This window comes from Perissodus microlepis, chromosome 7 (genome assembly GCF_051167445.1).
Source record: "Perissodus microlepis isolate ML-2025 ecotype Zambia chromosome 7, ASM5116744v1, whole genome shotgun sequence".
NCBI lineage: Eukaryota > Metazoa > Chordata > Actinopteri > Cichliformes > Cichlidae > Perissodus > Perissodus microlepis.
Genome location: NC_140467.1, coordinates 37,310,093 through 37,326,419, shown reverse-complemented (window position 1 = coordinate 37,326,419; position 16,327 = coordinate 37,310,093). Strand labels below are relative to the sequence as shown.

The 16,327-nt window shown below is 41.5% G+C and overlaps 1 protein-coding gene across 3 annotated transcripts in view; it reads left to right on the top strand.

The window, feature by feature from the left end:
- Window positions 1-16,327, top strand: part of plppr1 (phospholipid phosphatase related 1) — a 56,651-nt gene that overhangs the window by 30,002 nt on the left and 10,322 nt on the right. For all 3 annotated transcript variants that reach the window (XM_084934866.1, XM_084934867.1, XM_084934868.1), the window contains exons 3-4: window positions 1,373-1,561; window positions 15,507-15,639. In XM_084934866.1, the coding sequence (XP_084790992.1) occupies window positions 1,373-1,561; window positions 15,507-15,639 (322 nt within the window). The remainder of the gene's footprint in view (window positions 1-1,372; window positions 1,562-15,506; window positions 15,640-16,327) is intronic.

Sequence of the window (16,327 nt, the reverse complement as noted above, 5' to 3'; positions counted from 1 at the left end):
CGTGCTCAAAACAGCATGACATGTATTTCTTTAGCGCTCGGAGCAACAAAAAAGGCAAATGCCACCTAGTTCCATTATCTGTAAGAGAAGGCAGACATTTCTACCAGAGGTGACTAAATATATGTTTAACTTTGGGTCAGACTGACCTTTTTAATGATAACTATGCCTTCTAAAATGTCCTGCAAACATAAAGACTCTGATTACTGTGACGCTATAGTGTAGAATTGCAGAACTGTGAAGGATTACTGACTCTGTGGTCACTTAGCGACACCAAGTGTTGGATGGCAGAATTACAAGCATTTGCCTGTTTTATATGAACCAATCATAATAACAATACTTAAAATAAAAAAAACCAAAACCCCACAAAACTTTCTCTGCGTAACTTTAAACATTTGGAAGGTTTTGAACCAAGAAAAAGTTTGCTAAAGCGTATGAGTGCTTATACAACAAGTCTTTGCCAGTCTGTGTAATGTTCTGTTACTTTATCAATTCTTCTTCTGATCAATAAAACATCTTCTTACTTGCTTATTTGTAGTCATAGGTGAGGCGCAGACCAGTGCCACTGATTTACCAATTTACTAAACAACTCTTTTCATTTAGTATAGTATTTTGGTATTGTTCGACTGATTTTGATGCACTATTCCTTCCACTTCCCGTGACGTTGTTGTTCATTTTTGATCGCGTCAAAGAATGAAAATGTGTCATCGATTTCCTTTGATATTTAACCCCAGCCGATTTTCTGAATTGACAGTGTTATTGGGACATTAGTGGGTGAGTGACACAAATGCAGCTGCTTTTTCGTAAACAGCTTTAAAAAGCCTTGTGGTGCAGCTTGGTGCAATTTCTATTTCTGTGTTGGTTCATTATCATTGACGAAAGATTCTATATTTATATATATTTATATGTATGAAAAAAATTGCCTGCAGAGAAAGACAGCGAAAGGAGGCCAGAGACAAAAGATGATAGTGGGATAAAAGGATGTGGGGGTGAGGGAGGAAGGGAGGTGGTAAGTGATGGTGGTGCCAGTAGTGGTGGTGGTGGAGGGGGCTGTATGTACACGACCAGAGTTAGCATGAGACAGAGGAAAAACAGAGAGAGAGAGAGAGAAGGAAAGAGATGGGATTTTAGAGGATTTAGGTGGTGGTTTTGTATTAAAACCTGTTAGACACATCGTAACCAAGTACAGCGACGTTCAGGAATCAACTCAGATACAACTCGTTGGATGAAATCTACTTTTTTTAACACCTGGGATCTGAATCAGGACAGCCTTCGATGAACTGGATACACAACTAACATCTCCCTTCTTTCCCTCTTCCTTCTCTTTTTTTCTCTTCTTCCTCTCCAACTCCCTCCGAACATGTTCTTCTTCCAGCTCGTCATCATGTCCGGCACGGTCCTGTTGGCCTACTACATGGAGTGCACGGACCTGTTCAGCGTCCACGTGCAGGGTTTCTTCTGCAATGATGCTGACCTGATGAAGCCGTACCCTGGCACGGAGGAGTCCAGCTTCGTCCCTCCTCTCATCCTGTACTGTGTGGTGGCCGCTGCTCCGACGGCTATAGTAAGTAAACAGCAGTGTTTAAAACCAGGTCTTCTCTGTGGATTGCTCGAATTGTTTTACGATTTTCTTGTAAACAGCCGTCATTAAATCCGGCTTGGGTTTATTTATTCAGGGTCTCCTCATCTTTGACTTTGCTTCGAATCCTTCGCATCCATTTATTTTGAGGAGTGAATAATTTAAAAATGCAATTATCATTACTCTGCTAGGTGTCCTAGTATATGCAGGCTAATTTAAAGTTGTAATTTTGCGTGACATGACCCAGTTTTGTGGCAGCATTTTTAAGTAAAACTGACTTGCAAATAATATACCTATCATTAGATATCATCCATTCAGCCTTCTGTCTGTACGCTACAGCAGCTGCATACCTATCTCTGGTAAAATATGGAAAAATATGCAAGAAAGATTTCACGGCAAGCAGTTTATGCCTGCAGGCCGTACTCTTTCAATATCTTTTTATGGGTCAGCTAATAATATGTATGTCCCTGATTTCCTGTCTGTAGAATCTCTTTGACTTGTTTATCATACTCTACAAAACATCCTGCTAAAGTGAAATGTGAGGCTGTGCTATACAGGGAGCAGTACACGTTGAAATACAGCTTCATATCATATCTCATGGAAGGCAAGAATTACATTCACTGACATGACTTTTATTTGTTTGCAGACATTTTAACAAGGACATGTTATGCAAAATCCATTGCCTAGTAATGGCATTATTAGCATATTAGGCTAATTTGTCACAGGATGTAAAGCACACACGTGTAATCAATACCATGAGTCATATTTGGCCATATCTGTTGAGGGTGGCACAGTCCTGATGCACCAAAGCCATGTGTTACTACTCTGGTGTTTAAAAAATTCCAGCTGCAAAGATAAGAAATCATTCTCTGAAAACAGTCATTTCCAAGCTGACTTGTACGCTCATACCGTGCATGCACTGCTGATTTAAATGCCTCAAACAGGAGTTGCGAGTTTCAGCCACCAGGTGTCAGTTTTGCTCCATGCTTATTAATTTCAGCCCGTTCACAACAGGCACCATCTGTCTCTGAGCCCTTGGGTCAGCTCATTATTAAACCCATGTCAAATATTTTCTGAACACTTCCTGAAGCGTGTTTGCATTTGCTTGTTTGATATTAAAATGTATTTTTTTCTCCAATGGGCCATATGTGAAGGAAAAAAAAAAGTTAGTCTGAGAATACAGAGAACGTTTGGTTTTTGAGTAGCTGCTGTCTGAAGGTCAAATGGCCACGTATATATGTATTTGAAGATGTACTATGGATACACTGATAGCAGCTATTTTACCAGCATTTGTTTGTTGTCAAAATCAAAATATCTCACCAGTGCTGGAGATTGTACAGAACTGAGATTAGGATCAGTGGGTTTGACTGGTTGATGTGCTGCTGTGATTCTGAAGTGTAGTGTAATCACTTATTCTTTCTGTAGGACAATTAATTTTCATTTATCATTTTTTTTTTTTGTGTCCTGGTTTTCTTGTTCAAAAAGACAGACTTGTTGTAAAGACCATAAACAAGATCGTGGATCATCAGCTTTAATGTCCAATCAGCATCAACTTCCCAGCTTTTTTGCACTTACTTGGTATTATTTTATCTACTGTGCTAATCGAGTTACTGAGTGGTTGAAAAGCCGGCTCACATGCTACATGTTCCATTGATTGTAATCTAAATTTTGCTCCCTAAATGAATATAGAAAACCCTTTTCAGTAGTGTCACATGTCCATTTCCCTCATAACCTTGTTTTTATTGCAATTTTAACAGGCATCTAATCATGGATGTGATCGTTACACCAGTCCGTTAACACATACACTACCACCCATTTATTTATGATCATTCAGCTGCCTCCTTTGGTCCCTTGTTTTTATGCGCTTCTACTTTAGGTGTTTGCATAGAGGCTTTGAACACCGACTGTTGTCACAAGCGTGTTTCCTGAAGTAAAATCTGAATTATTGTCACTTTTATTGAGGAAATAAAAGACATCCCATAGCTTGCATTTACCTCCATGTAGGTGTTTGGTCTCTTGATGTGTCAGCAGAACGGAGAGAAACACACCTCTCTGCATTCACACACATATGTGCACATGCAGATTTGACATGCTTTATACAATAACACAAGCTGGTTTAAAATCTAGAAGGGTGCTCTGATTGGCCAGGAAATGTGACAGACGTTATTATTTACACTTCATGGGGTGAGAGTGCATCTGTGTGCAATTTTGACTCACCTTTCTGCAGTGATTACTTCAGTAAGTGGGTGTGCTCACTGACCACTTCATTAGGTACACCTTACTAGTACTGGGTTGGACCTTCTTTTTCCTTTAGGGCTCCCTTAGTTCTTCATGGGATCAATTCAATAGAGTGCTGGAAACACTCACCTGGGATTTTGGTCCATATTGACATGATAGCAGCAGCTGGTTGAAGATTCTCAAGAATCTCAAGTTCCATCACATCCAAAAGGTGCTCTACTGGATTGAGATCGTGTGATAATGGAGCCTATTTGAGTATAATGAACTCATTGTTGTGTTTAAGAAACCAGTTTGGGATGATCTGGGCTTTGTGAAATGACACAACAACTTGCTGGAAGCAGCCATCAGAAGATGGGTACAGTGTGGTCGTAAAGGGTTAGACATGGTCAGAAATAATATTGAGGTAGACTATATCATTTAAAGAATGCTCAAAGTGTGCCTAGAAAATATCCCCCAAACCATTATAAGGCCACCAGCAGCCTGAACATTTGGTACAAGGCAGGATACATCCATGTGTTCATGTTGTTTATGCTACATTCGGACCCAACCATCTGAATGTTGCAGCAGAAAGCGAGACTCGTCAAACCATGCAAGGTTTTTTTAACCTTTTATTTTACTGTATTGTACTGTAGCTTCAGCTCTCTGTTCTTAGCTGACAGAAATGACACTCATGCTGGTCTTATGCTGCTGTGGCTGCTTCAAGGTTCTATGTTTTGTCTGTTTAGAGATGTTCTTTTGCATACATGAATTGTAAAAAGTGCATACTTAAGTTACAATTGCCTCAAGTATGATAGCAGTCTGGTCATTCCCCTTTAGCTTCTGACATCACTGAGGCATTTCCTCCCAGAGAGCTGCCACTCACTGGATATTTTCTGTTGTTTGGACCATTCTCTGTAGACACTAGAGATGGCTTGGTGAGGAAATCCCAGTAGATTGGCTGGTCCAAGTACTTCAGAAACCGCATACAACCAACAACCATGTTCAAAGTCACTTAAATGACCTTTCTTCCCCATTCTGTTGCAAGTCATCTCGACTATGTCTGCATGCCCAAATGCTTTGGCTGCTGTCATGTGATTGGTTAATTTGAATCTTCAATAAGGAGCCATTGAAGAGGTGTACCTTATGAAGAGGTCAGTGAGTGCATGTGTGTATACTTGGTCATGGTGTGCAGTCAGTAGATAAGTATAATTATTTATTTTGTTGTTATCCTTTCTTTATAAACACCACTCTGTCACTGGAACATTTGTTAGTGGATGATTTTCGCATTATACCTGCAGATTAAATCTTTCTTCCTTTCTCCAAGTGTCACTTATTCATTCAACCTTTATCTTGACTTGTAAATTGCACTGAACCCACTTGCAAGCGTTATTTACTATATACAGTAGCTGACTAAAAGGCCAGCAGTTGTTTAACGCATTGTTTGCGTAATTTAATACTCAGTCTTAGTCCCATCCCCTCCTCAGAGAGTGCCGTGTCAGCTGTTAAAGCTTTTTTGTAATCCTGCCACTTCTTTCCACTGTTTTTTTTATTCTGCCCCCTTTTTTGTGACTTTCTCTTTGGAATATGCTCTATATGGCCTTTCTTTTACAAATTGCCTTTAGCCATTGGTACGCCATCCCATACCTTATAATTGTGCCCTTTGAGAGTGCTTTGTCAGGTGCTTGACACTGTGTGTCATTCCATCTCCATGTGTCATAAAACAGAGGGGCATTCAGTCAGAATTAATGATGGCAGGGCTGGGACGTGGGCCAATTAGTACAGAGTCAGTAAATTATGCAGTTTTCCACATGGCCGGACCAATGGGATGCTGTGAAGGTTAGATGGGCTGTGTTCATGCAACAGCCTATAAACCCGTTCAACCATGGCATAAGGCAAAATAGAGCCCGTTTTATCATTTTCAGTGCCAAGATGATAAAATATTGCTTTTGCCAGGTGTACATCCCACAGAAACAAAAGATAATGTTTCCCAAAATGGGCAACATCTGTGCATTTTATCACACACCATTTTAGCTCCTTGTGGCTTATTCCACTTCCTGAATTGTGTGTCTTGGTAGCAATACTGAAAATTATGGGCTCATTAAGAAGAGATTTAAAGCTTAAAGCAGCATTGATTGTTGTTGTTGTTGTTGTTGTTTTTTTTGTTCTGTTTTTCCCTTTTTCCCCTCTTTTTTTTTTTTTTTTTTTTGCCTGTCCCGTTTGGCTCTTTTGCCATCAGAATTATTGTCTAAAGGCAAAGAAAGATGCCCAACGGATTTACTTTACCAAATTGACCATCCCAGCCTTGCCGTAATGGTCCATTTGATTCACCTTTTATTGTTTATTTTATTTTCACTTGCTGAATACGGGACAGACTTGACTGGGGGAAAGAAGGGGAGAAAGAAAGAGGGAAAGAGAAACAGCTGAGAAGAGGGACAAGGGCAAAAAACAAAAACCAACAGAATGGGCAGAAAAAAAAAAAAATGCATCTATCGATCACCTGGATCACCTGTTGAGAAAGAAAAAAGAAAACAAGCAGAGGAGAACAAGAGTAATAGAATAAACAACATCACAATGATATATGGGAATATGACAGTAAATACTAAATATTAAACATTATTGTGCAGCACATAAGATCAACAGAACACAGTGTGCTTTGAGGTAGGAGCCAAAAAGGGTGTAGTTTGTGGGTGTGAGCACCCGTGTGTACACCTGTGAGCATGGACGCGCTTGTTTTTTTAAAAGGTTCCTTCATGTAATGATCTGCTAGAGGGTGTGGGGAGCCACTGCCCCGTCCTCCAGGGCGTGAAGCAGGTATGGAGGAGATCAAAACTCCAGACATCCAGAGGCCTCCAGAACACAAGAGACCAAGGAAGACTAACTGAGGGGAAGCCGCGCCACTGTCCCAGAAAGAGCTGAGGAGAGTCCTAGATGAGGGCTCACCCAGCAGCCACGGAGCAGAAGCCAGGGGGGGTTGCAGTGACACGCCCGTGAGCTCCACCGGCAGCCAGCTGTGCCTGAGTGACCAAGCCCCAGGCCGAGAGGCCGGGGGCACCCCACCTCTGAAGTGGCCCGAGCGAGCCCCAGGCTCCAGGCCCCGATAAGCGGCCGCCAAGGAGTGAGCCGGTGTGTACCTGGACGCCCATCCCCAGACACAAAGAACCACCAACGCACCGATGTCTGAGGGAGTCCGCCACCGGCAGGGGAAGTGGTGGTGGGGGGAGATAGGCCTCCAAACCTTGGAGGGCCTGAGATGTCCCTAGAGAGGTGGCGTCTGATACCCAACCTGACATATAGACACAGACATACAGGCACACACAGATACAAACATCCATTCCCACCCTCATGCTCTCATATGCACTTACTCCACACTCAACCAACGTGGAGACAAACATAAAGAGACGCTGTACACACGATCACACTCCCCAAGCGTACTCTACGAACCGGGTCTAGGTACCCTTGCCCCTGGAGGGGGGAACTACACCCAGACCCAGGTGGTGTAACCCTTTTCCCTGCGGTGGGGAGAGGCAGACCGCCCCGACTCCGCAGCAGCAGGGAGGCCCCACACTCCAGACCGCAGTCGGACGGCCAACTCCTCCTTCTAGCCCCCCCGCTCCAACAGGCCGCAGAGAACGGGGGTGAGAGAAGACTCCAAACCTCCCTCCACCCGCTCATTGTAGTGTTGATGCATGTGTCTTCTAAGGTGCATTTAAAACCCAGGAGGGCATGGAGCTACCTGCCAGAGAGCAGCAGGTAAGCGCATAGTCCCTCCTGATAGCCCTCAATGTCTACGTGTATTTAAAATTGAGAGGTGGGCAACGACGCCAGGGGTGAGGTTGTACACCCTGATGGTCTTTTGGAATCCGTGTAGCGTGCCCACCCCCAAGATCCTATATGTATGTGTAATGAGAGTGTGAGTAATGTGAATGTCTAAGTTGTGGGATAAAATTGAGGCAGAGGCAGCCAGAAGGGGACAGGGGGGGGGGGGTAGCCTCCTCTGCACCCTGGTGACACACCCCTACTCCAAGGGGTGGTTGTGGTGGAGCGGGAAGAGGGAGGCAGCTGGAGATGGGGAGGGAAGGAAGGGAGGGGCAAGTGACCCCTCCCTGGGGCCAGCTCCCCCGCTGACCCCAGTAGGCACCCCCATACTCCGCGACCCGCCAGGGAAAGGGGGCCCAGGCCCATCCAGACCGGGGCCCAGTGCAGCAGCGCCGCCCGGCCCCACAGAGCCCGGGACAGTCCACCCAACCCCACCACAGAGAAAACTGCACCCACCATCCACTCATCTTCCAGACTACATAAGACAATAGACGCCCAGGCTGAGATCTTCCTCCACCTCTCCTGTATCTCCCCCTCCTGCAGAGAGAGTTCCTGAAGAGAGGAAAGCTCCTGCAAGATTTGACAACCTCCCTCACCAGTTGAAGAGCCCCCCAGGTGGCTCGACGCACCGGCGGCACCCTGCGCCAGGGCTGGGCCCCCATGCACCCACCCGCCCACAACCCCGGCAACACACCAACCAGGACCCAAGCCCCCGAGGCCCAGCCAGGGCCCCAGCCCAGAGACTGGGGTCCCCTCTTGGCAGAGTAGCAAGACTTAAGCTCGACATCTTTACATATTATCACCCTCTGAAATGAATATGCAAACTGTATCCTATTCACACATCCTCAAAGACACAAAGCAGTATCAGCGTTCATTTGGTGTTTCAGGAGTCATATTCTGTTTTAGTTTTGTTTATTTTCTGCATTGAATCATGAGAGAAGTATTTGTTTCATTAGCTGCTAATTGGTCTAACAGCTCCTCAAAGCTCCTGTAAACAAAACTGATGAGCTTAAAGACATGAATATCTTCTAAAGAGTTGAAGGGAAGTGCACAGTTGGGAAAAGTTATGTCACTGTATCGTTACACAGTTAAGTCAAAACAAGCTCTATTTTGACTTAACAAAGTGTTTATTTTACACTTTGTTCCATTATTACACAAAACTGTGTGTCTGTTTTTTTTTCTTTCTTTTTCTGCAACCAAACCTGGCAAACAGATGCATCTCAGGCCCCTGGAGGTTCTGATCAGTATTCGATATTATGGCGTTGCCATATTGCCAAGCAACCACCTGGCATTGGTTTAAAATGATGCATTTTGATTCAATTGCATTAATATCTAAGATCTTTAGATTCACAAAAATGAAATCGTATTTTATGATGCTGCCATGTTCCTCCTACCGACAGGCTAAAATGACCCATTTTTAGCATTTAAATACCAATCATCACCCTGATATTTCTATTTTTTTTTTATTTTCTCAATGTTGTTTGGTATATCAGTTTGCCAACAATATGAACAGGCCACATAATACTTTATACTGTTAACAGTCTTTATTGTTCCAGTAGTTGCTAATGAAGAATCTCATTAGTTATAGCCGTTGCCCCGTTTTCATTTTCTGTCCTTATTAACTAAAGGAACATGTTTTTCATGTTTCTACCATCGACTCATTGGTTTCAGTTGTAATGCAATTGCTCTTTAATGCATAGCCCAAAGACATTTCTATTTCTCAGTAAATACTACACTTGTATTACTAAGTTTTTTTTTCTCCTTATGAAAAATGTTGTAATTTAGGTTCAGAGAAAGACTAGTACTCGCATTATAATGTGGAAGCTGGAAAAGGAAAAACTATGATGTAGATGCATAAAGAAGGATGGTCCTAACACTAAACTTTTAGGAGTGTCATTTATTATGTGTCCCTTTTTTTCAAACATTTGAGCAGCTTGATATCATTTTTAACATCACAGATATTTCAGAGACTTCAGATTTTACAAGTTTTGATGTCTCAAAGCTATTGGGATACACAAACTGGAAGTCTGTTCTTTTCTCTCATGTCAGGTCACTTACTGAAAAAAAGCCCTCTCAGAAAGGTTTGCATGTTCTTTTTAATGTCTCTTGTTTAACCTTTTCATTTTCTGCTCCAACATCATTGTGTCAGTTGAATGCCAAGTTGTTTTTCAGTTTTCTGGCATGTTACATAGAGATGGCTATTTTCAGTCGGTTTTTACTGACATTTGTATAAAGGAAAGTGGGGGGTTGCATGAGTTGAAATAACACAATCAGTCAGTAGTACCTAACCTTTTCAGCGATGAAACAGGCTCTAGTGAGACAAATGCTTCTAGGCAAGTGCTAGCTGCTAGAAAATGTGAATGCCATCATTTAGAAAAAAACAAAACAGAAACAAAATAAAATTAACTAATCATTTAAAAAACCTGCATGGAAACACATTGATCCTATACTAGTTAAAAAGAGTTATTTGAACCAGTGTTCACCTGTGTGGCAATGGTTAAAGTCACTGTAATAAGTGTAAGTTAATAGGTTATGAGGTCCTTATAAATCCTTATAAAATACACATAAATGATCTGTTAATAAAACTTTTGTATTGTCAGTAATATTTAAAGCACTTATTAGTGAAGCGTGAACAATTTATCAAATGTCTAATACAGTTCACTGATAGTAGGACCAATAGTCTGTAATAAATAAAGGGGTTCAAACCTGCCTGGCCCTATATGAAAAAATAATTGCACACCTAAACACAATAAGTGGATGCCAACCTTGGCAGAAAGAACTGTAATCAACCGTTTGTGATAACTGGCAATAAGTCTTGATTTTTTTTGCAGAATTGTTTTCATTAAGCCTCATTGGAAGGTTTTTGAACATAAAACACTTTGGGAACATCACACTGCACGTAAAACTGTATTATTGGAAAATTGTACATAAACTCATAAATCTCACCAGTGTTATATGGTTCAGCTCATTATAAATACTTTATGTTTTATTTAATCTCCAGCAATTCGTCATGTACCTCATTTTAGATATGTGGACTTCACAGCGTCATATATCTCTAAAGCAACAGCAGACAAACGCAGCCTGACATCTTGATTTTAAAAAGCTACTTACAGTAATAACATTTTCAGCTGAATTAAACAAAACTATGCGATGCGTTAACATTTAGTATCTACAGAGGGTTATAAAAACATTAATGAGAAATTAAAGTGGTCTAGTCTAAAAACAGCTGTTGGCCAAGGTGGTTTATAAGAGGAAATGTATGTGTTATGATGATAAGAGAAGTGTGCTTCTTTGCTAATGCAAGCTCTGTTTCCACACAAAGCACATGCTAACAAATCTCACAGCAGTGAAAGCAGAGCCATCAGTCGCAAGACTGATGTATTCTGTCAAATCAGAGCGTTACCTACAACCTGAAAAAAAGCTACTGGCCTATAATCTCAAGTCTTTGTTAATGGGACACTAATACCTTCAAAATACTTGCTCCTTACAGATTACGTGCTCCGTAGACAAGCACAGTTAAGGCTGTTTACGAAGACCCAACTACAGCCACACAATTCAATTAAAGGATGGGTGCAAGCAGACAGGAATTTGATGGGACACCAGTGCCTCTAACATTAATGTCAACATATACACAGAGACACTCAGGTGTACAGGAAACTTGGTGCTCAGGATGAACATCTAACTAGAACCTAACTAGAAACAGTGAACGAACAACAATGCTGCACCACCCTAAAATGCTGTATTTGCCTTTGAAAACAAGGAGAATTCAAAAGATCCCGATATGACCTATGTTGCACTATGAGGGCAGCCAAGTGGAATTAGAGAGACAAGGTACAGACGCGGCTCAGCAGTAACAACCCTGAGAGCATGTGGAAGGAGCACTTTACACTTTGTAGGTAAGCCCAGGTGCACAGCCAATGTCACCGTCTTGCTCCACGATGAGGTACATAAGTTTTCTGCCCATTTTGAGAGTCAGAACGCCACTCTCCCTGAGGGGCCTTCCAAAAACGTTAAGGCTGGCACTCTGATCATTAAAGAGGATGACGCACAAAGTTTTTTCCAGCATGTCAACACCTGTAAAGCAGCCAGACCCAGAAGCATCCCCATCAGAGGATGCAGCTCACAGGAGTCTTTTAAACTTCTTTCTCTCCCTGCCTGTTGTCCCCTCCTGTTTTAAATCATCAGTCATTGTGTGTGTTCCAAGAAAGGGTAAGGTAATATGCTTAAATGACTGCCACCCTGTTCTCCATCTATCATAGGAAAATCCATTTGAGATGCAGATGAAGTATTTTATTCCTGACATTTTGTCACCCAATCTGGACCTGATACATTTGCCAAGAGGTATAGCTCCACTGATGATGCTTCACCCACAACACGTCATAACACTCTCAGTGATGTGCCAATAAATCGTATATTTAAGCACAGCATGCATTACCATAATTCCCTAAAGAATCAACACTTAAAGGCCTGGGACTTAACCTCTGCAGGAGGATTGTGAACTTGCTCTCAAGTCAACACAAAGTGGTGAGGATTGCCACTGTGACTATGTCCTGATCTTCCTCCTATCCTCCCAGTATTCATATTATCACACAGATCCAGATTAGAAGTTACGATTGCAGATGACACATCAGTGATTGGCTTAATTATCAGCAGCTTCTCAAGCTAAATGTCAAAACAAAGGACTTTAAGAAGGAAGAACGTTATCAGCTGCATGTATGTCCTTTGAAGCTTATATACCCATTGACATCACATGGGACCTATTTGCTAAAGGAAAAATATCCGTAAAACATAAAATCCTGTAATGTGATTGTAATATAGTTGCTATACCGGTAATTATCTGTGTTTGTTCTGACTGTAATTTCTTTTTGACTGGGGACAAACACATTGACTTTACCTTTAAAAACAGTTTTTTTCTTTCTTTTTGAGTCTCAGACAGGTCAAAGAAATTGGTCTGCACCTTTTTTTGTTATAAGTCTTCTGTCTGGGTCTGGAGAAGGTGGTGGTCGTAACCCAGCAGATTAGTCACTTTAAGGTTTCATCAGGTCATTCTGTCTTTTGCTGCTACATAATGACATGAGGCATTTCACCTTGTTGGCTGATGGATCATTTCTTTCACTTGGCCATTACAGTTTGACTCTCTCATATGCACACACACACTCACATGCATACTGCTCAAAAAATTAAAGGAACACTTGGGTCAATGTCACTACTGGTAGCATGTGGTAAAGGTTGTCTAGAGACAGTACAGAGGTTGCACAGGTTGTCCAACTCCTCTAGGATGGCACATCAATACAAGCCATTACAAGGTTTACTGTGTCTCTCAACACTCTCAAGAGCATAGAGGAGATTCCAGGAGACGGGCAGTTACTCTAGGAAACCTAGAGCCTTAGAAGGTCCTTAACTCCTGGGCAGGACTGGTATCTACTCCCTTGTGCAATGAGGAACAGGATAAAGATGCCAGCTACAAAATGAAATCCAGCAGTCCACTGGTGTGAAAATCTCTGGCCAAACAATCAGAAACAGACTTCACAAGGTTGGCCCTGTGCTCACTGCCCAGCACTGTGGAGTCCAATTGGCATTTGCAATAGAATACCAGGTCAAACACTGATGCTCTGTGCTTTTCACAGATGAGAACAGGGGCGACAGTATGAAGGCAGTTCCATACCACTGACTGGCCGTCATGCTCGCCTGACCTAAATCCAGTGGAACACCTCTGGGACGTTATGTTTCAGAACATCCCAGTGCTGCCACGTTGCACCTTAGACTCTCCAGGAGCTCAGTGATGCCCGGTCCAGATCTGGGAGGAGATCCACAAGGACATCATCCATTGTCTCATTGGGAGCATGCCCCAATTAATTAATCTTATAATAAGAACCTTATTAAAAAGCATTGCTGCTATTACTGTTACTTTCCAATTATAGCACAGGTTTTGGCTGTATTTTTGTTGACTATTTATACAAACTTCAGTCATAAATTTTAAACATTGGTTGACTTTTAATTTGTATTATTGGTACTTTAAAAAAGGAGGCTCTTTTAAAAATAAATTCAAATTAAGCCAGTTAGGCTTAATAATTATTTATGCCAGCTACCTTTTATTTAATGCAAAATGTATTTTGGTTCACTGCAACTGCTGCTAGTCTGACTTTTACAAGTTGTCGTCCTTTTACAGTTTTTAAAGCTTGCAAAAGCTTGTTTTGGTCACTCCGTCTGCAAAGATAGACATTTTTGGATCATTAGACATCAGGAGATTGATTTTTCTGCCATGATGCATTTGATCCTTGTTTCGCTATGCGCTATGCCTCCCATCCTGTGACACAAATGGTTATTTGAAAATATGAATCCACCTTTAGTCATGCTGACAGTTGCAGACAGGACTGAATCAAGTGCATAGATTTAGACGGTTCATACTGATTTTTATGTGAGTGCTTTCAGTGCTCATTTATTCCTTTTAAAAAAATTTTTACTTTGCATTTTCTGACATCAAAACACGAGCTGCTCCCGCTGCTAACTGCCACACAGAAAGAGATGGACTGGAGTTGCGTTTACAAGAACATGATGATGAGAAAGCATTCATGAGGGATGGAGGAAAATTCACCTGTCCTAAGGCCCCAAACAAACACACATCAAAGGCCAAAACCACATGGGTGTACACATATGCACTAAGTGTATGCACACACTGTCTCTGATAAACACACACATTTATTTGAAGCAGTCTTTATCACCCAAGGCGACTGGCAACGAGATCCATTTTGTGTGTCCAGCAGCAGTTTTTCCATTAGACCTGATGAAATGTCCAAACTATAATGGACCTGAAGAAAGGCTGCATTAAGGCACAGTGGTTTATGTACACAGGCCAGACTGGATAAAAATGTTTCTCTGCTCCATAACAGGATGCCAAAAGTTAATGTTTCCCCATTTCCTTCTGTGTGTTCGCTGGGTGTGAGTTTTGTTAAAACGTTAAGTGCGGGTTCTAGAGGGTCCTCTTTTTTTGATAGTCAGACATTTAATTTCCTGCATTTTAATGCGTCAGTTTTCTGCATTTATTTATAGAGTAAAGGTATTTATTTATGGGTTAAAACACAAATTTTAAGCCCCAGTATAACAGAATATTATGCAGTGCAACTTTCAGACAATCTGTATTGCTTTCAAATATTTATTCTTGTGTAAACAAACCTTTCTCATTTAATATTATCCCTGCTGAGCCAATACAACACATACAGGCATGGTGCACTGCTCTGCTGTATTTTGTGTCTTTTGTTTTGGAAAATGATTCATGTTTGCACATGGCACCCTGTGATGTGTGTTCTATTAAAAAAAAGTTGCACTGGGTTTTTAATAGCTCATATTCATATACTTTATTTTAAAAAAAAGTTTTTTAAAAAGTAAACGTAATCTAGACTTCCTTGGTTCTCAAATCTTTTTGGGAGGGAAAAATTCCTCCTCTTGCCTTCTGGCTTCTCCATGATTATTAACCTGGCAGCATGTGCACAGCACCAGAGGTGAGGAGTAGATGCTGCATGTTGCTGACTGAGATCACAACACTGTGTTTCTGTGTGTCTGTCTGTGGTTTAATTGTGTTTGCCACAGCATTTGTATTTTTTATTTATTTTTCTAAAATATTAATATTTTTGGAGTGAAAATAGACTGTGCAGAGAAGAAAACATCCAACCCTGTCGGGCAGATATTTGATGTAACATTTTAGCAGGTTTTTCAGAATAAAAGTTTATTTATTTAGGTTGACAAATACAAGTTTAAATATTTAAGGAGGAGACATCACGTCTGCCCTCTTTGAAATCTCTGCCTTTGTTCTGTGCGCTCCTTTTGCTTCTTCTGTGTGCATATTCACCTATTCATATTCTCTTTTATTTTTTGTGCCTGTGTGTGTTTGTGTATGTAGATTTTTATCGGAGAGGTGTCCATGTACATGATGAAATCAACGAGGGAAGCTCTGTTGGCCCAGGAGAAAACAATAGTGACAGGAGACTGTTGTTACCTCAACCCCCTCATCCGCCGCATCATACGCTTCATAGGTAAGAACCTTGTATTGCAATGTACTCTAAACTGCCCTAAGGCCACTTGTGCTAATGGTACCAGACAGTGACTGAAAACTCTGAATACACATGAAAAGTACTTTGGGTTTCAGCATGTGTAAGGTCCCACCAGTATTTGCCTGGCGCATCACCTCAGTGCAGCTGCGATGAACTGAAAGACCGGAAAATTATGGATCACTGATCTGATTGAAATAATTTCATTCAGTTCTCCACAAAGACTGTGTGTAGAATAAGGGATCAGATTAGTATTCAAAAGCACATTAGCATGCAATTCTGTGATCCATCACAATAAGACGCTGCTTGTGACTTCAGCCTTGTTTTGTTTAATTTAATACAAAACTATATGAGCAATGTTTATTAATGTCATAGCTCAATAAAAGTTGCATCTGCAACATCAGCCAAGCCTTAACCACGACACAGCATGCTGTACATTCACAACTAAACTCAATGTCGGTGCTGTCAGTCACCTGTGAGGGGAGCTCCAATGCAGACAGCCATGGATTTAGCAACCCTGATGATTTACACCTTACGCCTTGAAAAAACAAACTTTTTTAACAGTTCTGATTTATCCTGTACTTCAGTAAAGAAAGGGGCTCTCAACAAACATGGCCATCAAGTAGCAAAACAACTGTGACATGTGTGTCTGGTACTGACTTTGTTGCTGTAA